The sequence below is a fragment of the Carassius gibelio genome, chromosome B14 (genome assembly GCF_023724105.1).
Source record: "Carassius gibelio isolate Cgi1373 ecotype wild population from Czech Republic chromosome B14, carGib1.2-hapl.c, whole genome shotgun sequence".
Taxonomy (NCBI): Eukaryota; Metazoa; Chordata; class Actinopteri; order Cypriniformes; family Cyprinidae; genus Carassius; species Carassius gibelio.
In genome coordinates, this window is record NC_068409.1 from 14030001 (window position 1) to 14054765 (window position 24765).

Consider the following 24765-nt stretch of genomic DNA (forward strand, 5'->3'; position numbering starts at 1 on the left):
TTGGCTATTTTAAATCAGCCCTGCGTGAAGCCAGCTGGTCGTTTGTGAATGTTTGTCTTTTCTATTCATGTTACCCCAGAATCCTTTTTGAAAGCTTGCAATGTAATTAATCCACCACAATGACATTTTTTATGACCTAACCACAAAATAAGTTTTATTGGTTTTGTGTAAGGAAAGTGTGTATGGATTTTTCATTTACTGTTGTTGTCTTAGATCCCTTAAAAATGATGTAGCCTACAACAGATACTCCATTGATTTTGCCATAATATATTTGGAAATTATATACATAAAATGCAGCTTCAATGACAAAATGCAACCCTGGCCCAAGTAAAATTTCTCGGAATTGACCTGAAACTGGCCTGGGCCTATGAGAATTCACTGTATATTTATTGCTTAGAAGCTATGCTCATATATCTATGATTTATCATTTGAAGCATCCAGGCAGAACTTTCTGGTTGAAGTTTCGAACTGATGACAGCTTGACCCAGGAATGCTCCTCTTGAGATTTTACGTTTTCGGTTTTAGTGAGGTGACACTCTTTTGACACAAACTGTACCTTGTGCATGATGGAGCAAAAATAGGATATTTTCTAACCGTGGCTCATAGCTGAGGTGTGTGTAGTATGCAGTGTGAACTGAGGTGTGTTTTTCTTTTGGGGTGAAGAGAAGAAAGGCTGTGGCTGGAAAGATTTTCACTAAACCTGGACTCAAGGCAGAGCAAATATTTGTTGTCTGGTGGTAAACAGGCATCAGTCAAGGCCTCAGACAACACCATTTCCTGTCTAGACTGTGTTTTCTATGTACCAATATCTTTTATCAATCACTAGGCGCTTTACAAAAAAAAACTAGTTCTCACCCAACAACCAGACTTTCAAAAAAAAAATTTCAGTTGAAATGATATTTGTTTTACAATGAAGTACATTGATTAAATATAATGATTTATTGATTGAAGTACTGTTTTGACCTTGATCTAAACCCAGTATTTGAGTTATAATATATAAAAGTTATATAATTGTAAAATATTACTTATGTGGTTAAATGCACATATGGACAATAATTTTTTATTTATTTTTTTGTCAAGCTTTACTGTTGTCACGACCTGTTAAATCGGACAAATTAATTAAAAATACATTCATTTAGTTGCACCTTATAAAAAGCCTATGTACTGTATATAACTTTGCTATAAAACATATGCATCACTTCATAACAGCTTTAATTAAGTGAATTAACTTTATTGCATTATATAGTGCTTAAGAGATCATTAGACATGCAGCGCTGCGGAAAACGTCTTGCCTGAAGGATCCGGAAGCGCAGATGCCTGCTTTGTGACCTCACTGTAATTTCATCTATAGATGATAAATGGAATTGAGAAAATTAATTTCCTTCAAAATGTAGGGCCGTATCAACACTTTGCAACCGCTACCATCCTCGTGGTTATGTTGTTAAGTTACTGGCACATGAAATGGCTTAATAATCTGTATGGTAATTTTAATAAAATTAATTTCTGAAGACATTGTAAAGAGGTGATGACATCATAAAATCCATTACAGCCACCGTTCATCATTGTGATTTTAAAGTATTCCGAGTGATTGCTCTATGATGCGTTGCTTGAGGGACAAAGAACTGATAAAGGAGTTTAATTGGCTTGGAAAGGGCAGGCAAAGTAAGAGTGGCCGATGAAGAACGACCTTACATGACCTTTCTCTGCCATTGTATGCAAACAGACCCGTATTTACTGTCAGACAACGATTTATTCCAATTTAACTGATAGAGTCTTCATGTTTGGTTCTGGTTATCAGAAGATTTGTCCTCTGAAGTCAAATGCCAGTGCTGTGTCGTACATCAGATCAGAGAAAGGAAGTGGCTGATTGGCGGCATTTATTGGCTGTCGCTGGACGTGTGTTCTTGGTGGCATCTGGTTCTGATTGATCTCTTTGGTGCTTTGTGGTGTGTTTTTGACTGGTCAGTTTTCAGCTGTTGCAAAACCCTGTTGATTTAGTCAAGATGGCAGTATTTGGAGAAATACAAGCCTTTCATTCTTGGCATTACAAACAACAGTGCCTTTTCATTTAGTGCATTTAAATGAATTTGTTCACTTGGAGTCATTATTCATTGCTTGGGAACGTGATGAATTGCATCTACTACTAACAGTGCTTGCATGAGAATGTAATTTTAGTATTTATTTTATTGAGCCGACACATTTCTGTGGCACTGACAGAAATATCTCACTTTCAAAAATATGTTTCATCACTGATATAATGTTCGGGGATGAGAATCCGCATTATCAGATTGCACACAAGATCGTATCCATTAGATATTAGTTGTGTGTGATATCGGATTTCAAATTCAAATGTTAACCATTATGTAGTGTTTACTTCATTTGTGCATTGATCCATGAGGAGGCCGTTAAGCACGGACGGGCAGTTGTTTTTCTTCTTTGTATGTGTGTGTGCATGCATGCATATGAAATAAGTGCAAAGAGAGTGATGAATATATTAAACTCTATAACAACATAAGCGTAGGAAGCTCATCAATCAGCCTTACAGAATGACTTTAATTTGAAGCTTTGCATGGCTAGAATATGCTCTCATGAATAAAGGATTTAACTTTGTCATGAGCTGGAACGTTTGTTAACAGAACGTGCAAACGTCCCACGCAGTTTGTCCGTTTAGGAGGTAAAGGCGCCCTCCTCCGAGCCAGCTGTTTAAAACATTCTCAGTCACACACGGGCAGCTGACATGACCTGTAATTTTAATGTCTTTAAGGGAAAAGGCTATTCATTTTTTCTCGTAAGTGAGATGATTTTTTATTTTTTTATTCTGTTTTTATTTTTTATTTTTTTTATTGCAATCAAATGTACAGTTGGGATTTTTTTCATCACTTGTAAAATTGAGAATTTTATTTGAATGCAGCTTAAATGTATTGCAATTATTTATTTTAAATGAGTGGTCATTAATTTACATTATCTAAAGATTAAAACTAATATATCTATCTATCTATCCATCTATAAATATTATATATATTACGTATATTGTTTTTTGTGTTTTTTGACCAGTTATTAGTCTTGTGGAGTGTTTAAAAATAAGAAAATGAAATTGAAGTTTGTTAATATGATTTTAAAAAGTTTTTATTATTATTATTTATTTTGATAAATATGACTTTTATGGGCTAATCGAGAAGGGAAAACACATCAGTTATATTCAAAGGCTTAAACCAAACAAAAATATGCAATTTAGTGTAGTCGAAGATATTTACAGTATATAGCCAACAATTAAGATAACATTCTGATAGCTTGTATTGTAAATCAATGAGATCTTAGAGAAGACTACTTACACAAAATGCATATAAATATCAGTTGCCATGTGTGTCTCCTAAGTTTATATGATCAAAGCTGTGTAGTTTTTATCATGAAAAAAAAAAGATGGGAGATCAATTGTTGTGGGTAATTTATTGTTGTCTAATAAGAAAACATAAAATATACTGGAAACACACTGACCATATTATTTCCTCGATGTGCAACAAAAACTCTCATGTGATTTTGCCTCAACAAATCATCGCACACCAGTCTCATTGCACACCATCTCAAATGTTGTTTTGATCACTCTGAAATGTCTGTGCCACATTCTTTCATCAGAATGATTTGATGTAGTTACCTCACAGAACTGTCTTATACGATTGCATTCCCAAACATCATCCGCCTCCAAACGCAAAATAACATGACACAGTTTATTGCGTTTTGTCTGCACTCTGAAATCCAAGTCATTTATTGTGTAGGAAAAAAAGAGTCATAGGTTTCCCCAGTTGCACCAACTTTCATTTTTATTATTAATAATTTACGCCAATTTCCCAGGAAGTGACAATTTTGTTCTTTTGAACAAATGGGATGGAAATTGTGCATTATGATGGATGGTTAATTAAGTAAACCTAAATTGTTTCAGTCCAGTACGTGTGAATCTCAAAATATTATTATCAATATAAAAGTTATTCTTACATAAATCTGTAAAGCTTTGCCAGCAAAAAGACTTGTATGACAACCTGAGATTCAATATTTTTAGTTATATTTTTACTTGCTTAATAACTGTCAATTAAACAACAGAAGAAATAAAGAAGATAAAGTAGTTTGTTGTATTAAAGATAAACTTAAAGGGGGGGTGAAATGCTATTTCATGCATACTGAGATTTTTACACTGTTAAAGAGTTGGATTCCCATGCTAAACATGGACAGTTTCAAAAATTAAGTTGTACGTTTGAAGGAGTATTTTTGTTCCAAAAATACTCCTTCCGGTTTGTCACAAGTTTCGGAAAGTTTTTTTCGAGTATGGCTCTGTGTGACGTTAGATGGAGCGGAATTTCCTTATATGGGTCCTAAGGGCACGTCTGCCGGAAGAGCGCGCGCTCCCGTACAGCGAGGCTGAGCAGCACAGACATTTCACTTATCAAAGCGAGAGCGTCACGAAATGTCACAAAAGAAGTGTGTTTTTGGTTACCAGGGAAGACAACCCTGCACAGATTACCAAAAAAAATAAAACATTAAGGGACCAGTGGACGGAGTTTATTTTTACAGAGCATCGATGGAGTTGTGCAAGTGTTTGTGTTTGTTCCCTGCATTTCGAAGATGCTTGTTTTACAAACAAGGCCCAGTTTGATGATGGATTTGCATATCGTTTTTTTCTTAAGGATGATGCAATCCCAACGAAAAAGGGTCACGATCGTGTGTTGGAAACGCAGGCGGTGAGTAAGACCAAAATGTCTCTGCCTCCTTTTTAGTGCGTCTGCCTCCCATGCAGGAGACCCGGGTTCGAGCCCCGCTCGGAGCGAGTCGTTGCTGCTGCTGCTCTCGTTCAGTTTCAGCCTCGGGATCTGATTCTGGATCATAAATAAACGGCTGAATCTGACTGTAAGCCATGGTTTGTCTTGGATGATGTTTTTTTTCCCTTCTCACGGTAATGTCACAACTTACAAACGCTCTCAACGCAAAAGCCTACTCACGCTCGTGATTCTTTAGCTCTGCCCACACGTCACGCCTCCAGTGGCTTGTGTTTTTCCGGGAAAAAAACGGCAAATACTATTTTTCTCTTATAAATATAATAAAACTAAAGACTTTTTGGAGATATGAAGGATGCAGTACTACTCTATAGGTACTCAAGATTAACAGGGTATTGAGTGAAAATGAGCATTTCACCCCCCCTTTAAAAGAAATTGCACATGTATGATGCATATTTATAGACTTAATAGTCTGATATAGGCTTATATCTATATATATACAGTATATGTTTATTGTATTGTGTTACAAAAATGTGATGTATTGCAATCTTTTACTCACTCATTTCTGAATGTGCAACTAGAGTTTCCTGCTTTACCTAATTGCATAGACTTCTAAATAGAGTTGAGCATTGGCACATTCCAGTAAAGATAAAATGATTCTGACATATGACGCAATAGCGCTTCGGGCGACCCAAGTTTGAGTTCCGGCTCATGGTCATTTCTCTGTCCCATTCCTCTCTCTCCTGTCCAGTTGTTTCCTGTCTTTCTCTGAACTGTCCTCTCATATTAAAGGCATTATGCCAAACGTATAGCCTAAAAATTGCACCATGGGAATAGTGCACCTTGGTTAGCAGTCAGTGTCTAAATAAATAAATAAATTATGAGGAAAAAGATGGGCTCTTGCAGTGAGAATATCAATTCACTATAGTGAGAATAACATATTGCAATACTTTGAAATACCAAATAAAAATGAATTCATCTCTATTACGTTCAACAAAGCCTGAAACCTTTGAGACTGGTCAGGAAAACAGATGTAGACGGTCACAAACAGTCTGGAAGCTCATTTATGATATCTCATATCTCACCTCAGCCGTACATGCATCCCACCTGGACAGATTGGGCCAGGTCTGCCTGCTGGTTTTACCGAGCTCTCATGTTGTAGAAAAGGTCACCATGAGAAGCTAATGGCCATCATCACTTTGCCAAATTAAGGCTCATTAGACGGACCACATCCCGTGGGCGCTCGGTCTTACATCAGCACAAAGAAAGCCATTTTGACCTGCAATAATTGCCTTGATTGCACCATCCTCTGCTTGCAACAGAACGGCTTGAATTCCCGATTCATTTGAGCATGTTTTTAATAAATGAATGTCCCTGTAAGATAAATTACTTGTCTGTCGTAGCACAAAATGTAATGTAACAGAGGGGGGTGAAACTGGAAAGTGATGTATGTCCTTCATTGGACACAGAACATTTAGTTTTTATTAAGAGTTTAACACGTACACGATACATTAGTGGAGGTTCAATAGCCGTAGCTTTGCTTCTCACTGTATTTCACCCTGATGAATTAGCAACTCAGCACACCACGTAAAATGACAAAAGGAAATGAGCAGAGCAGCATTATTATGATGTGTTGCACCAGGCCTGGCGAGGCTGGGTAATGTCTTGGCGTGGAGGCTTGATGTTTATTACTTTGGCTAATGTTACCTGCGTGACCCGGGTTGTGGTTTTCTTCAGGGGGAGATGAGGAAGGTGCTGGAAAGGTCAGCGTTAGCCTTGCTGTTTCATTAGTAGAGATGTGCTTTTTGCGTGATACAATTTGTCTTTAACAGCCTTTCTTCTATTACTTTGTGAGTTAATATCACAGTATAGATAAACTAGCTTAATTGTGTGATTGTGATTCATGAGTAGGTGTATAGTTCCATTCCATATCCATTCTATGAGGAGGTTTATAGTTATTTGAAAATGGGATTTGTGTGTGTATGTTTGTTTATACAGATGTTTGTGTCAACATTTCAAGCAACCTAATTTCATTTATATACATTGTGTGAATGTATGTGTTTGTACATGTATGTATATATACTGTGTTTATATATACACACACACATGCACATTGCATTTCAAAGCTGTAGGATCAGTAATTAGTATTGAATTTTTTTATATATAATATATATTTTTTTTTTTAAATAAAGTGTCTTATGCTCATCAAGGGTCAAAATATTGTGAAACAGGTTTCTATTTTGATGTACTTTTTTTAAACAGGTTTCTATCTTGATGTACTTTAAAATATAACTTATTTGTGTGATGCAAAGCTGGATTGTATTTTATTTTATGTTTTACCTCATACGTTTAAAAACAAACAAACAAAAAAAAAAACAGCATTTTATAAAATAAAAATCTTTTGTAGAAAACTGGAAAAAAATTATTTGAGATGAAAAACTGTAAATAAACAACAATTTTAATTAGAAATGTTGTATAACTAACTGAAATGAAGAGCTGAAGTGCTAAAATTATTAAAACTAAGACTGAAATAAAAAACAAAACGCATTACAATAACTCAAATATAAAGATTTTTGCACAAGCAAGTCATTTATGCAAGTTATGCTTCATGGCTTTGACGCTATATTGGCTATTTGCACTCAACAAGTGTCTAAAAACTCTGTAATGAGAAACATACCAAAGAAAAACTAATTGGTAAAAGTGATCACTCTAAAAATTGAGTTCAGTCCTGAAGGCTAGACATGTAGTGTGTGTGTGTGTGTAAGTGTGTGTGTGTGTGTGATGCACAATAGTGTGGGACCTCCAGCATGGAGAGGGAATAAACAGCCAGCCGAGGCTGCTTGATTACTCTGGATTGTGGGCGGAAAAGGATAAATTAGCAATTCATTCTTAATTACAAAGACCAGAAAAACATTGCAGCTAACAAATGAAGCAACAAAATTACTGATAGGGTGCGCTCCGTTTCCGCGCCGCGCTAAAGAATCGTTCTCCCGCAAGTCGCAGGGCCAAGCTCTGATTAATGATGATTTCTCATTGAATCTCTCCAAACATTTATGAATCCAACCGCCTCGGCGCTCCTTGCATAAATTTACGCGGGGGAGAAACATTTCCGCCCACAAAGTCAGGCAGATCTTTGATCCGTAAACAGCACCGTGCACCCCACCTGATCTCTCTGCGCTACTGGGGGTCGTCGGAATAAAGAGCTTGTTCGTCTCACGTTTAATGCGGCCTATTTGAGACGGCTCCTGTCAGTCAGTGAATGGCTGGCAGTCACGTCACCATGTTCAGCCCGAGCGTAATAAAGAGTTGAGTTAGGGCCTGCCGAGCGTGTTTTGAAGTGCCGTGGTCATTCAGCAAGAGGGATTTATGGCCTGCGGCCCATCAGCTCTGATCTTAAAAGGCTGTGATTAACAGCAGAGAGAGTAGAGATGGGATTCGGCACTGCTGAAGGCAAACCTGACAAGGCCATACCACTCAGAAGCTTTTTACTCGGCCTGTTAACAAGGGGACTCGCTCTCTCTTACACACAAACACACACCCATTGTCTTTCTGTTGGCGGTGAAAGATAGTAGCATATGTCTCTTTCAGGATGGAATAAGACCTATTCAGGGGCTCTTGAACCTATTTTTTTAACAATTGTATTTTGTCTTGAAATTAAATATATTAATAATAATAATAATAATAGATAATAGATATTTAAAACTATTTAATATATAATATATATTTAAATCTAAGAGACTCCAATGCCTTTTTAATATCTCAAAAAATATGTTTATCTTGCGAGAATTCTAAACTAATGTATTTAATCATTTGTCCTTCATAAAAAAAGTTATAGCTATTTGGGATCCCAGGAACTCCAGTTGTAAAAAATAATAATAAACATAATGATTTTTTACATATTAAAGCATTATTGATTTATTATGTGTATATATATATATATATATATATATATATATATATATATATATATATATATATATATATATATATATATATAATTATTTATTTATTTAAAGCAAATCGAAGCAAACAGAAGCAATGTTCTTGTTACAAGCTCGTTTGTATGTGTGTGTGTGTGTGTGTGTGTGTGTGTGTTTAATTCTAAGTTTAATTTTAAATCTTTTAATATTTTTCTGTTTATTTTATTTGCTTAATAGGTTTTGGCTATTAATTGTGATTATAATTCAATGAGACCCAGGGGCTCTTAAATCTGTTCTAAACACATAACAACTGAATTATGTCTTGAAATTGACAGAAATTAACTAATAATTTATAAATGTAAATACATATTTAAATCCAAAATACTCCAAGGTCTTTTTAAAATCTAAATCAAAAGACAGTTTTGATCATTTGATTTGATTTCAAGCTATTCCATCATGTCCTTCATTTAAAAAAATGAAATGAAATAAAATAAATGTTATGTTTGGTCTCAGAGACTCCAGCTTAAAATATGATTAAATGTAATAATTTTTTCACATGCTAAAAATGCCATTGATATTATTTTCTTCTGCATGTTGGAGTCAAAGCAAACAGAAACATTATACTGGATTAGTCCCATTTATGAAAAACTTTTTACTTTGTGATTAAAAAAATGCACTTTTAAAGCTTCAAGAACACTATATGTTTTTAGGTGGAATGGTTATTACTTTTCAAATTGCTTTAATAACTTACTCATTAGCATCTCAAATTAAAACAGCATGTTGTCTTGTTGACTTAAATTTGAAGTGCTTTAAAATAATTTGTTATATTTTTAAACACTTTACATTCAAGAGTATTCTGGCAGGTGAATGGATGAAGTTCACAAATAAGAAATGAAAAGAAGAAAAATGAAAGTGACAAAAAAAAAAATCACAAAAATTACTGTGCTGTAGAGAGTAGACTGAATGCATGTTTGCATTTATGTGTTTATCCCAGTGAATTTGGTATCAACACTTTTAATTGTTGAAACCTTTTAAGCATTCATTTCTTGTAATTTCATGTGCAGTAAATGAATATTTCACACATCAGTTTCTCATTGTGACATAAGTTGCTTACAATATGTATTTAAACCTAGCCAAGTCAGTACACCCCATCAGTACAATCCCACATCACTCAGGAAAAAGCTAACACGTTTGACGCCACACCATTAGTATGATCTCCCAGACCTGCTGTAGCGGAGACGTTGTGTCAGCTGAGGTTGGCAGAATATCTGTATTCTACCACATAAGGATGCACAACATTAGTATTGCACTCAGGTGCATGTCAAAAGCAATCTGTCCGCTCACAGGGTTCGGAGTGTGAAATTAAATCAGATACACTCATTATCTCTTTGCACTTCTAAAAGGTTTCAGGCATCTGAACAACCACAACCTGTCCCTAAAGTTTTATCTCACTTGCTTGCACAGGTGGAGAGCACGCGGCCACTGTAACACATCCGCTTCCTGCGGCCTTCTCCGACCTGCTGCCACACTTCCTGGTGGAGCCTGATGATGTTTATATCGTTAAGAACAAGCCAGTGACCCTCACCTGCCGCTCGACCCCTGCCACTCAGATCTACTTCAAGTGCAACGGCGAATGGGTTCACCAGGATCAGCACTTGATCGAGCGTGACGTGGACCCTGCCACAGGTAGACCCTCTCAACACTCTCTCCAAGGGCAACAATAAGCCGGCTGACCTGCAGCATTTATAAAATGACACTAGAAAACAGGAGCGCCTATAAAGGATGCTTTCTAGATGTGCTGCTCTTTCTTCTTTTGTAGTATAGCACAAAATACAAGGACTTCCTTCAAAGCAATTTTCAAAATGTCTTCTGCCCATATCATGAACAGGACTTGCTTTGTGCTCAGGGATTGTACTGTTGCATTAGTGTACTGTCTATCACAAAGGGCCGGTTTAGTTTTGATATTACTTGGTTTTTGGAGCAGAGGCAGCGAAAACAGCAAAAAATAAATAAATAAATAAATAAAATAATTTAAAATTTTTAATTAAAGTTTTGTATTCAGTTAATAATATAATTTATTAATAAATGCCTTACAGTGATTTTACTGTAGTTACCAGATGTTGCTATGCACACTGAAAGCTATTCTAAAACTGCAGTAACAGCAGTATTATATAAGACTAATGTTCTGTTCTATTTATTAATAGTAATCATTTAGCTTAACCGTAGGCTGTTCATGGTTCCCAAGCAATGTTATGGTCAAAGTTCTTTCTGTAAACTTGGCAAACTAATAAATGGGTATTAGACTACACATTATACATAACGATGATGTCATACTCTATACAGAGGCAATATAGAGTAGGATGTTTAACGTATGAATAGCGTTATGGACAATTCTGGCCTCACATAATGTAAGGTCACTTAATGAAGAGTTTTGGCCCAAGATAAATGATAACAGATCGAAAGACAAATGTTTTTTTATCGACATATCAGGCAGCTTATCATGTGCAATGACTAAAAAATATTACCTTTAATTTGAGAAACTATGAGAAAGTTGTGTGGCTTCACAAAAGTAAAGATAATATATGAATAGAGGAATCTGAATAACGCTTAGATAATATATATAAAAAAAAAATAATTAAGTAAAAGTTTGAAATTAAGTTGTGCTATTGTGTAGGCTATTGCACAACAAAAAGGATCCCATAGCCCGTATTTATAATTTTATGCTTCCTTTTTACTCTGTTAATTGATTTTTTTTTCCTGTTTATTTTATGTACTCAATACATTTGGTTGTAAATTTAATTGTAATAGTGCCATTAATTTGAACGTTTGAGGTTGTTACTGCTGCAATTAGATTTCAAACAGCTGTTACTAGCTTTCTAACATGGTTGACAAGTTTTGTTTTGCATTTCTTTATATCACTCCAATTATCATATCTCATTTACTCTATCGTTTAGGTTGTAATAGAACATATATCAGATGTTTGTCTACCTGTAAGCACATGTGAGAACAAGCTATATGCAGTGCAGTAGGATTTGCTATCTCTCAACTTGAGAATTGTTGGCGTAAATCAATATAGTGGCCCAGTTGTCCACAACACAACGAAAATCTCCAAAACACACAGAAACACGCTGCAATGCAATGAAATTAGCACAACACAATGAAAACAAGCCACAACACAACGGAAACAAGCTGCATCATACCTTAGAAACAAGACACAACACAACGAAATAAGCACAACACAACGAAAACAAGCTGCAACCACTGATCTATGTATGACTGGATCGCTCATTGCATTCTAAACTCACAACAGGCAGTGAAGCCACCATAGACAGTAAAAGAAATGGACACAGTGACCCACAGTGACCCTTTATACATTGTCGTGTATCTTTAGAAATAAATAATGGACAAACTGAGTCTTTAAACGCCTCAGATGTAAAGTTATTCGCTGTCAAAGTGACGCCAAAATGAATGGGAGTCAATGGGAATGCTAACACAAGTGAAGTTCTGCTAAAAGATGGCAGCCCCCACCCGACTTCAACTTCCGGTCGAGTTCCTTGCCCCCTGGAAGCCACCAGAAGAGTTGGATCCGCCATTTTACTAATCCTTACCGGCAGAGAGCACCATTGAGTCACATTCAAACCAATGACCTAAAATAACTCAATTTGAAGCAAATCAGTCAAACGGGACTCCTTTTTATGTTATGTGTATGTAAATTAATGTTCAGATGTTATCTGCAGTGTTTACGGTCTTTTGGGCAGGATAAGCGATATATTTAAACCGTTTAGGTGGGTGTTTGCTGCGTACTGACGACACAGGTAACGATCAAACACTAAATATAGCTTATTTCTTTATGAACAAAATTATTCAGGAATTATTAAACATGAACTTATTAGTATCAGAAATGGATCTGAATAATACAATAGCCTCCGTTAATATTGCTCTATGATGAATGAAAAGCTTAACTTACCATCTTGGAAATAAAGCTTTGTGTCTTTAAATCTGTACTGTTAATAGTTATTTCTCTGAATAAAGCACTTTGTCGTTTGTTATATATGTTGAGGTTGTGTCTGTCTGATGTTAATCATGTTCATTATATTCGCTGCTGTAATTAACGTAGCTTTTTAATAAGTAGGGGAAATTTGTGGCATTTAAGAAAATAACTGTTTGCATGCCTAGGGTGTTTGCATTGTAATAATGTACAGAGATACTTCAGATTTATAAACGCTGACTTGTTAGGTAATGTTTTCTTATTAAAATAATTTCCTATTAATTCAACAGAACGTTTACATACACTAGGGATTACTAATATCGCGGCTTGGTGGCTTCCCTTTTATGACGTCATGAGCAATCCAGTTCCATATTATAGATCAGTGGCTGCAACACAACGAAATTAGCACAACATAACAAAAACAAGCCACAACACAACAAAATTACAACACAACACAATGGAAAGAAGCCACAGTACAGCATGGAAACAAGCAACACAACGAAATTTGCACAACACAACAGAAACAAGCTGAAACACATCAAAATTGGCACAACACATCAGAAACAACCTACAACACAACAAAAAGAAGTCACAACACAAAATTAGCACGCATATCAGAAACAAGCCACAACACAATGGAAACAAGCTGCAACACAACCAAATTTTCACAACACAATGAAAACAAGCCTGAACAAAATGGAAACATGCCACAGCACAACAAAATTAGCATAACACAATGGTAAAAAAGCCATGTAACAAAAGTGAAACAAGCTGCAACACAACGAAAACAAGGCACAATGCAATGAAATCAGCACAACACAACAGAAACATGCCATAACAAAATTAAATTATCACAACCCAACAAAGTTAATCCTATGCATTTTGTGTCGTGGTAATTTGTTTGTGTTGTAAACCACTGGGCCACCGTAAAGCAAGCTCGCATCCACTGCAGAATCTTATTTTCAGTAGCATTTAGTTATTGCTACTAGCTTAGCGTAGCGCTAATGGGTTAAGAAAGGCTATTTTGATTAGCTTGAAGAAAATAATCAGGCATTGGGGAGGGCAGATACGATACTGTGAGGGATTTTGCAAGAGATTGGTGTGTATATAGTCAGTGCTTACTGTTGTTTTACAATGCATTTTGGGAATTTCTAGGGATTGTTGTGGTGCACTGAATGATTCTGACTAAAATTGAGACTCCCTGAGCAGCATATATACTATTGCACTAGAGATTGGATCGAGACAGCCTATATTAATGTTCAAAGATACTACGTTTCTTGGCAACTATAAACAGCCCCTGTAGTTGGTCCAATTACTTACATTACTTGGCAGAAGAGTTATTTATTATTATTTATATACATTGGTTTTTCATATTGCCTTTTCTGCTATTTTATAAAAACAATAAGTTACTGCTGCATGTCCCAAAATACTTGGTTTTATGTTTTGAAATGTTGCACAATAATATTTTAAAGCTTGAACTGTCTGGGTTGTTTTTTTTTTTTTATGATTAGTGTCAGTTCCCTCAATCAAGTCCAGCATGGTTTCTCTGCAGTTTCTGATTTGTTTCTTGTTTTTCAAGGCAGCTTCGTGTTGTAATTCCTCTGAGGTTTAATCACTCTCCCCTCTGAGAGCAGTTTAAGAGATGTAGCCGGCGCTGTAGCCGATTTATGCAGCTGTACCCGTTCTTATGTGGACATGCTGCGTTTTCTGTTATTTTCCTCCGTCTCATGATTGATTGGGATCTGCCGACAAGCACTCATCTCGGCTTTCTACAATGATTGTTCCTAGTGTCAGTAGAATAAAAGAATTTCCTAAAGGGTTTTCGGTGTCTCCCGTTCTCCGTCTTCCCCTCGTTCTCTCAGGAGGTGGAGGCGGGGAACAGCTCGTCAGCATTCAGCAAGCGGATGTTTGTGTTTGTTTGACGCTCCTTGGCAGAGGCAGCGTAGGGGCATAGGGATTCACGTCATGCGTGTGCTAGGATTCATAAGTGATCTGTAACTTAAAACCTCCAATTCACAGCATGACAGCTGATTGGGTGAGCTGACGTGCGGATGACATGCTGCGGAGGAGCTGCAACAATTTTCAGGGGAACATCACATTTCTTAAGATGGAGGATATGCTGCTAGGTATTAGAGCAGACAGGCATAAACTCCTGTCATCTGTCTATAACACATGCACACACCAGACTATTAACATTCAGTTTCTTTTGGCAGAGATTACATTGTTTTTATTTATTTAACTGTGAGTCACATTTTGAATGCACACACACATTCTTCATTCGCTGATGTGAAGATCACATTTTGCCACCTGGACGGACTATGAAACTACTTTACAAAATCTCAACATATTAACATGTTAAGTGAATATCCTTAAAAAAATTATTAATGATTTATAAATATTTCTATATATACAAGCTTATATTCTCAGATGTCACTAAAAATATAACTAGGTAAGACAAATTTGATTTAATATATATTCTCTGAATTTTTTTTTATTATATATATATATATATATATATATATATATATATATATATATATATATATAATTTTTTTTTATTTTTTTTGGGAAATTTCTAATGAAGAAGTACAATTTATTTTGCTGTTTGTTTTAACTGTCACTCTATTTTGACTCAAGTTAATTCATGCTGTTGGATGTTAACAGAAGCATTGCATGACTTTGGTAACTGTCGCTCTGTTTGAATACAATCTGTTGTCAACAGTGAGACAGTACAAGGTCTAAACATGACACTCCATTCCTCTTGCCTGTGTGTTGTTGATGAATGGCCAGCATTTGGCCAGAGATGAAGGACAAACAGATGTCCAGCAGTATAGGTTTCCGAAGGTACCCACATTGATCTCTTCCAACTTCTACATAGTGCTGTCAGCAGTGTTTTGAAAGGCGAGCAGCGGGAGGCATCGTCTCCTGTGTAGTTTCAGAAAGCCTAGCTCAAAGTTAGTGCTGGGAAGTAAACTAGACTCCTTTTGAATAGAAAAACAACTCAAACATATGTCAGCTCATTGAAGCGGAGAGTACAAAGTAGTTCCACTTGTCTTGCCAGCTCAGGTGCAAAGGAAATCAGTGTTGTATGGATATTGTGTCTTAGGTTGTGTCATTGTGCTAAACAGGCTTTTGTCCTTAGTCATCATGGCATTTACATTTTTCATTTTGTATGCAAAGTGTATTATAATTTAGGGAATGCTACAGCAAAAGTGTTGTCAGGGTTATCGTTAACTAAAACTATTAAAACATTTTTGTTAATTGAAATAAAGCTGAAATAATAATAATAAATAAATAAACAAACATTGTGAAACACCTCACGTTTATTTCATTTAACTGAAGTATAATCACTAAAATTGCTAACTGGAAATGAAATAACTACAAATGAAAACAAAAACAAAATTAAAATTAACCTTAAAATCTAGTAATTGTACAAATAAACAAAAACAAATAAAAATGATAAAAGTGCAAAAAAAAAAAAAAAAAAAAAAAAAAGCTTATTCAAAATGTTCATAAAAAACAATGTGTGTAAATAATAGTAAACACTGATTGCTGAAATTGATTTTTTATATTTTCCAGATTTAAGTTCTCTTTCTCCAGCACATTGTTTTTATTTTTTTTTTTTATTTTTTTTTTTTGTAGTTGTTTATTTTTAGTTTTCTATATTGTCTTTAATATATGTCTGTGTTATTAACATGTTTTAAGGGTGCTTAAAAGGTTTATCCATCATAAAGTAGTAGTATTTTAAGAGAATTGAATCTTAAGAAATTGTTTCCAGACAGGGATATTTTACTATTACTGTATTACAGTAATGAGATATTTTCACATTAGAGTAATGTGATTTTGAGTTTAAGTGGCTTTATTTTATGCAAATAATTTCAGAATATAAAAAAAGAAGAAAAAAAATGCATTTGTCTTTTATATTTTGGGTTGAAAAATTACATGTATATTTCTTAATGATATTCCCCTCTCAATATCAATATATTATATTTACTATCAATACTTCAAAATGTCACAGCCTTCATCGTATTTCTGCCCTCACCATTAAGACTCTTATCAGCGTTTCAGTCGTTGGTACCTTGAGGCAGTTTGATCTCATCGATGGATGTTTTAGTTTGCAAATATCAGGTTATCAACAACTATATGGTATCTGTCTGCTTGGTGCACGTCTCCCTTATATCTGCAGCGTTTACTCGAATGAAGAATAATGCTGCGACGTGTTCTTCTTCTCCAGTGTATCAGTGTCCAATATCGATTATTTCCTGGGAGTCTATTGGTTCTCATTACCTGTCTCCAGTAACTTATCTCAATTGTATTTCTCTGGCCAGTTCAAAGCTTCTCCCCTTCTGCTTTAACACACACATGCAAAGGTTTCTCATCCTCTCGTCTGAGGAAACTAATCTAGGACAGGCAAGAGATGAAGACATATCCATTCAAAGAGAAATCAATGATGACAGTGGATTTGCATGGACCAGACCTGGATGCCGGCTGGTCCATTACGCCAATATTCTCATTTAACTAACTGCAGTCTCAGACATAGGCTGGAAAGATTGCAAATGCTTTGGATTGTCTGATTTGATTTGATTTGTTGCCTCCGAGAGGTTTACGTGGGAGATAAATATGCTTTTGAACATGATCACTTTTATCTCATATAATCTGTCATACCTGACAACGTCGCATTTCAACATCGCATGTCTTATTGTCATTTGTGGCAACACTTTGAGAGTAATTGCCAAATAAATTGCCTCTTTAGAGATGGTTCTTTGCAAAAGACAACCTCACCGAGTAGAAGATATGCTTTAAATTACATTTTTAGAGATCCTGGTTTTGGTAATATGAGATTGTTGATAAAATGTTAATTAATTCATGCATTTTTGATAATATTGTTTTAATCAAATTAATGTAAATCGAGTTCTATTGGATCAGATTCCAAATTATAATGATTTTTTCAGTGCCAACATTCTGAGCTTGTCATGATCCTGCCCTTGTGTCCTTGATTTTTCCTAGTCTTGAGGCAGGATCATGACAGACCCGTGTTTTGTGTACAAGCGCATGGCCTTGTCTTTGGGCCATGTGCTTGTGTTGTCTCGTTCCCTTGCCCCGCCCCCCTTGTTATCCTAGTCGTGTCGTGATTGTCCTATCTGTAACACCTGTCGTGTCTTAATTGTTCCCCCTATTTAGATCTCCTAGTGTGCTCTGTCTGGCGTCGGTTCATTGTCATTGTGATTGTACCTGTGATTGTACCTCAACTGTGTTTCTCAGATGTGTTCCACACTTGTGATTGTTCCTCTGAAGTCCCTGTATAACCGTGAGTGTTAGTTGTAGTCAGTGTTCTCCTGTTTTGAGTCTTTGTTTATCTTGTCGAGTCAGTCTTATTTAGTATTGCTGTATTTGCCCTAGTCCTGTTTTCCCCCTCGTGGGTTTTGTTTTCCCCTTTTTGTATTAATAAACTCTTTGTTTTGTGATTCCCTGTCTGCACTTGAGTTCCTCCCCTACCAAATACCTGACAGAATGAACCGACCACCAAGGAACTCAGCAGGCAGGAGGGCCTCTGAGCTTCAGCGTCAGGCGGAGTTCCGGAGGCTGTGCTGGACGTCATCCCCCGCCGACAGGAAGGGGGTCACCCTCCCATACTCGCCTGAGGGGGAATGGGTCCTCCGTAATTATGCCCGGCTGTGGGAAAGCATCTCCCAGGAGGAGCCACAGAGGTCCCCTCCACCTACCCAGCTGCCAACGATCCCTGAGGGTCGTGTCCTGGCCGTGGCAACCCTGGGGGATCAGGCAAGCCCCTCCCAGAGTCCTGAGGTGCCCTCCACAGCCAGCAGTCTCCCCATGAAACGAGGGAGACGGTTTTCATGGGAGTCAACTTCAGAGTCTTCGGCGTCCGAGGCTGCCCTGCCCGAGACCAAACTCCCCCAACCCGCCTCTGACCCAGCTGCAGCCTCTGCACCGCGCCCGAGGAGGAAGAGGAAGAAGAAGGGGCCTGCCGGTCCTGTGACCCTGTCTCCTCCCGAGCCAGCAGCGGTGAGCGTGCCCGTGCCAGCAGCGGTGAGAGCTGGCGTGCCCGTGCCAGCAGCGGAGAGAGCTGGCGTGCCCGTGCCAGCAGCGGTGAGCGCTGGCGTGCCTGTGCCAGCAGCGGAGAGAGCTGGCGTGCCCGAGCCAGCAGCGGTGGGCGTGCCCGAGCCAGCAGCGGTGGGCGTGCCCGAGCCAGCAGCGGTGGGCGTGCCCGAGCCAGCAGCGGTGGGCGTGCCCGAGCCAGCAGCGGTGGGCGTGCCCGAGCCAGCAGCGGTGGGCGTGCCCGAGCCAGCAGCGGTGGGCGTGCCCGAGCCGGCAAAGAAGAGAGCTGCAGTCGTGAGAGCGGAGGAGAGAGCCGCGGCCGACTCTGCAGCAAAGACTCTTGTACAGTCGGTCTCATCTCATAAGGAGCTGCCAATTGTCCTAGCTGCTAAAGCTTTTTCTGATTATTTGTCCAAGCTTGTCCAAATTTTAGAAGTCCCCGTCAGTCCTGTTTTGTCCCCTGACCCTGTCCCCAGAAGTCCCAAATGTCCAGCCGTTGTCTCCCCGTGTCCTGTTGATGTGGCCCCGTGTCCTGTTGATGTGGCCCCGTGTCCCGTAGGTGTCGTCTCCCCGTGTCCCGTAGATGTCGTCGCCCCGTGTCCTGCTGATGTAGTCATGTGTCCTGTGGATGTGGCCCCGTGTCCTGTGGATGTGGCCCCGTGTCCCGTTAATGTTGCCCCGTGTCCAGTAGATGTTGCCCCCCCGTGTCCAGTAGATGTTGCCCCCCCGTGTCCAGTAGATGTTGCCCCCCCGTGTCCAGTAGATGTTGCCCCGTGTCCAGTAGATGTTGTTGCCCCGCGTCCCTTGTCTGCTCCTGTCATGTCCCCCGTCAGTAGTCCCGAGACCCCTCCCCGCCCCTCACCATCCAGACCTGCCCGTACCCCCCGTCGTCAGCCTTCGTCCTACCCTCCTAAGATTCCTACCCCCCCCACCCGCCCTGGTCTGTCCCCCATGAACTTTGTGGTCCCGCCCCCTCCCCTTCCCTGTTTGTTTTTTTTGTTATGTCACCCTAACCCTGCCATTGTGTTTTCATGTTTGCCTTTGTTATTATTAGTCATGTCTTGTTGGTTTGTGTCTGTGTCCCAGTCTGTCATGTCAGTCATGTCCCGTGTTTGATGTTCCCTTGAGGAGCGTCTGGAAGCCGCTCCTTAAGGGAGGGGTTCTGTCATGATCCTGCCCTTGTGTCCTTGATTTTTCCTAGTCTTGAGGCAGGATCATGACAGACCCGTGTTTTGTGTACAAGCGCATGGCCTTGTCTTTGGGCCATGTGCTTGTGTTGTCTCGTTCCCTTGCCCCGCCCCCCTTGTTATCCTAGTCGTGTCGTGATTGTCCTATCTGTAACACCTGTCGTGTCTTAATTGTTCCCCCTATTTAGATCTCCTAGTGTGCTCTGTCTGGCGTCGGTTCATTGTCATTGTGATTGTACCTGTGATTGTACCTCAACTGTGTTTCTCAGATGTGTTCCACACTTGTGATTGTTCCTCTGAAGTCCCTGTATAACCGTGAGTGTTAGTTGTAGTCAGTGTTCTCCTGTTTTGAGTCTTTGTTTATCTTGTCGAGTCAGTCTTATTTAGTATTGCTGTATTTGCCCTAGTCCTGTTTTCCCCCTCGTGGGTTTTGTTTTCCCCTTTTTGTATTAATAAACTCTTTGTTTTGTGATTCCCTGTCTGCACTTGAGTTCCTCCCCTACCAAATACCTGACAGAGCTTGTTTTCACTGTTCTCAGGTAAAACTCCTGGGTACCTACAGACAAACTAAGATGATTAGAACAATCACTTTTAATTGATGAGGGAGATTTATGCCAATTCAAAAGATCTCAAGTAGAAAAGGAGAACTTCAGTGGCCCTTTTACCATGTGAATTATAGGGGGAATTTATAAAAAAATGGACCTTAGTTTCGCTTGTGGGAGAGGAGAATGAGTGCATATCCTGAGGTGAAATGAATTATGGGCAATTTTCAGAAAACTCATGAGAATTATTGCCACCTTGTCCACATACTCGGAACAGTGTAATTAAGTTCATGCAGACTCTAATGTCTTTGATTAAAAACCATTCTTTGATATGCTAAGGTTTTTCTTGAAACATCAGGCCTCCTGGTCCTGCATTTACTGAATAACAGAAAGAAAAGCAATCACAGAGCTCCATTTAGAGAAATCATTATTATTCATAGTTTTTTTTTTTTCCCAAGAACTTGAAAAAGTACTTATAGACTTGATGTGAATATATTAAATAATATTATATTATTTATTCTTTAAACGTAAAAGTCTAACAGAGCTGTCAAACATGACCATGGAGGAGTTCAATCTGGACTGCATGGTTATTTGAAGAGAAGATTTAAAAAAACATAACAAGTGCATTCATTCATGCTATAAGATATACAATTCGAAAAGTTTGGGGGTCAGAAAGTTATTATCATTTTACATTTTATTTGACACTATTTGGTATTCCCCCTGGTTTCACAGACAAGGCTTAAGTCTTGTCCCAGACTAACGTGTCTGAGCTGTTTTAACTGAAAGATGCACACAGGTAACGTTAATGTTAATAAAAATTACTTAAATGCCCTAATTGAACTATGGTCTAATCCTGGCTTAATCTGTCTGTGAAACCAGGCCATTCTTTATTTATTTATTGAAAAATGTATACTTTTATTAAACAAGGATTATATTAAACAAAAGTGACAGAAAATACCTTTATAATATTACAATAATAATAATAAATGCTTTTTGTTTGCTTTTTACTTTCTATCAATCAAAGAATCCTGAAAAACAATGCATCATGTATCATGGTTTCCAAAAAAACCTTTGACATTGCATATGGTAATAATAATAATAATAATAATAATAATAATAATAATAATAATAAATGATTCCTGTGCACCAAATCAGCATATTAGAAGACTAGAGTAATGACCACAGGAATAAATTACATTTAAAAATATATAGAATTTTAACACAGTTATTTAAATTGTAACAATATTTGACAATATGAATTAGCCTTGGTGAACATAAAAGACTTCTTTCAAAAACATAAAAAAAAACTTTTGAGCAGTATAGTGTGTCTGCATATATTATTTTGTATTATACAGCAACTTTTAGAGCAAATATTATAAAGACTAGAAATGAAGATCATCACACATCTGAGAACAACTTGCTAACAATGTAGAAATGTAAAGATGAGACTCAACAGTGATGAAGCGATCTTTAATGAGTTGTTAGAGGGCTGATTTAGTCAGTAGCTGATGTCTCTACAGCCGGGGCTTTAATGAGCATCAAAAGAACGAGTAGGAGGCGAGGACAGTCAGTGTACCTCTAAATGAACATAATCGTCTCGTGCCACCTGCTAGACATCAATCAATAGCAATGGGGCTAATTGATAAGGCTTTATTAGCAACTTTCCCTTTAATGGGAATTGTATTTCATCCTGTCTGAATGGCAAAGAGGGAGAGTGTTTGGCGTTGAGGCATCAGAAGCAGATGGCAAGGTCAACAGCTCCAGTAATCCAGTGCACAGACAGACCCATTAACTGGCCTAGCCAGGGCAGCACCATTGAGAGGATCTGCATTACTGCAAATGCTTCATAAAGAGACCATTTAGAAACTGACCACACACACGCAGTCTAAACGAAAGGCAATATCGCTGACCATAAATCCGGTTCCTTAAGGACAGACTGTCTTGAATCACATCCCATCAGTCTGACAGACTCAGTTTTTGTTAACATTGGATTTAGGCCTAAATAAATTTTGGGTTCAGGTGGCATGCCATGAACCCCAAACAAACCATTTACAAAGTATTTTATATAGATTGCACTATATTGCAATGTAGATTGAGACAAAAATGCCAGAGCTTTTTACAAAGTTTGCAAATTTGAACTCTGATTGCAGGCGTCTTCATAATTACTTGAAATCAGGGTGTGGAGGGTTTTACTACAGTAGTCTGCTATGCTTCCTTTTTAAAAAACGTAATTTTCTGTAAATCTGCTTTGCAACTATTTGTATCGTGAAAAACGCTATACAAATAAACTTGAATTGAATTAAACAGGAATGAGTACTGTGCTTCCTAGGAATACTTTCTGGTTTTGCCATAGTTATTAAATTAATTAAATGTTTGGCTCATATATATTGCAATACATTAATACTTTTATTCTGTAAAAAAAAAAAAATTACGCACTAAAGACTTTCACTTTTTCACTAAAGGGTTCTACTTCAAATCAATATTAAACTTTCTATTCATCAAAGAATACTGAAAGTAGTTGTCTATATATGCTAGTCAATGCTATTCACTATATCAGCAAGGTCAGATTTATTCAAATAGAAACATTACATTTTTATATTTTTCACAATATTACTGTTTATTATTATTATTATTATTATTTATTTATTTATTTATTTATTTATTTATTTATTTATTTATTTATTTATTTAATCAAATAAATTGTTATTGTGTATTGTGTGTAATGTATTGTTAAATTGCGAATGGGTAACACTTTACAGGGACCAATTCTCACTATTAACCAGCTGTTTATTAGCATGCCTATTATTAACATATTGACGGTTTATTATTTATAAAGCACATATTCTGCATGACCATATTCTCCATCCGTAATCCTACTGTAACAGTTATGGACTTTTGTCATTGTTTTCATTTGTTCCCCATGTTCCACTGACCTGGTTTCTGTCTCCCCGTGATTGTGTCATGTTGTTCAGGTGTGTCAGATCGTTATTGTCAATTATCCTAATTAACATTCCCTATATTAGTTCCTGTCTATTGTGTTCTAGGTTGTCCGGTATCATCAAGGTGTACGTGTGTCGCTGCCTTTCTCTCTGTGGATAACCTCTTTGTGGCTTATTAAAGACTTTGTATTATTATATTCATCCTTGTCCTCGCACGTTCCCTCGAGCACCAGACCATAATACCTACCCAGTACCTAAACTTTACTTAATATAATAAGCAGCAAATTAGGAGTTTATTGAGGCAAAGTCAGAGTTAATGGTTTGTTAATAGCGAGAATTGGACCTTAAAATATAGTGTGACCAACTAATGTTCTTAAATGCCATTCTTGTGTTCATTTAAATAATCCATTATACTTTTCATTATACATTTTTTTTTTAATCAAATTGGCTATTGGCTATAATGGCTATTTTGTAGAAATTATGGTTCCTCTGACTGAGGGTAAAACATACACACAAAGCAAATACAAAAAATGTATTTATTGCATTCTGAGCATACACATTTTCTAAATAACCGTGTTTTGTTGTAATATTTTAAAGAGCGCTGCTTTGATCTTGGAGTCATTCAGGTGTGATTATGGCTGTTTAGGCTACCTCAAGCTGGCTTAATTCACTGACCTGATGTGCCCCAAATCTTCTGCATTTAGAGTAAATGTCTGGCACAACAGAAGTTCTGCCGGACGATGAAAGCTCCTCAGTACACACAGTCTGTACTCCCACAATCCATTTCAGCTCAGCCCATAGCTTACAGCTAGTAAGTAATTACTTTTTGATCAAGAGTTATGCCCTTGTTGTTGCACAGAATGCAATCTAGACTAACAACATGCCTGTGGTAGTGATTCAAGCATTTATTTTTCTCACTGTGCACTAGGAGACCGATGGATTATCAATACTGTACCATTAAGATGTGTTGCTTTTTGTGGAAGGAAATGAAGATTGACACCATAGAGCTGATGCGAAGAGCCCCAGAGAGCGGTTTACTTCACAATTAAAATGGCTGTGATGGGAGTGAAGAGAGGAAATGTAGTTCAGGATTTCAAAAATGCTCATGAAATGGCATAGAAAATGGGATGTGGCATCCAAAAATGCATTATTTATTCATAATTTTTTATGTTATATACTGGTCTAAACAAAAAGATAGTCTTTCTTTTTATTTCAAAATGATTTAGTTCAAAATTATAAACCTCTCTGCGTGATTTAATGTTTTGATGTACTCTTCAGTGGCATATGGGAATGTTTTTGTCAAGTAGATAAATGCACTGTTAAATGAGATTTTATTTCAGTCACCCCAGTTTTTGTTTTTTTGTTTTCT

At 37.4% G+C, this 24765-nt stretch overlaps 1 protein-coding gene across 4 annotated transcripts in view; it reads left to right on the forward strand.

The window, feature by feature from the left end:
- Positions 1-24765, forward strand: part of LOC127971571 (netrin receptor UNC5A-like) — a 174959-nt gene that overhangs the window by 74142 nt on the left and 76052 nt on the right. For all 4 annotated transcript variants that reach the window (XM_052574670.1, XM_052574667.1, XM_052574668.1 and 1 more), the window contains exon 2: positions 10148-10369. In XM_052574670.1, the coding sequence (XP_052430630.1) occupies positions 10148-10369 (222 nt within the window). The remainder of the gene's footprint in view (positions 1-10147; positions 10370-24765) is intronic.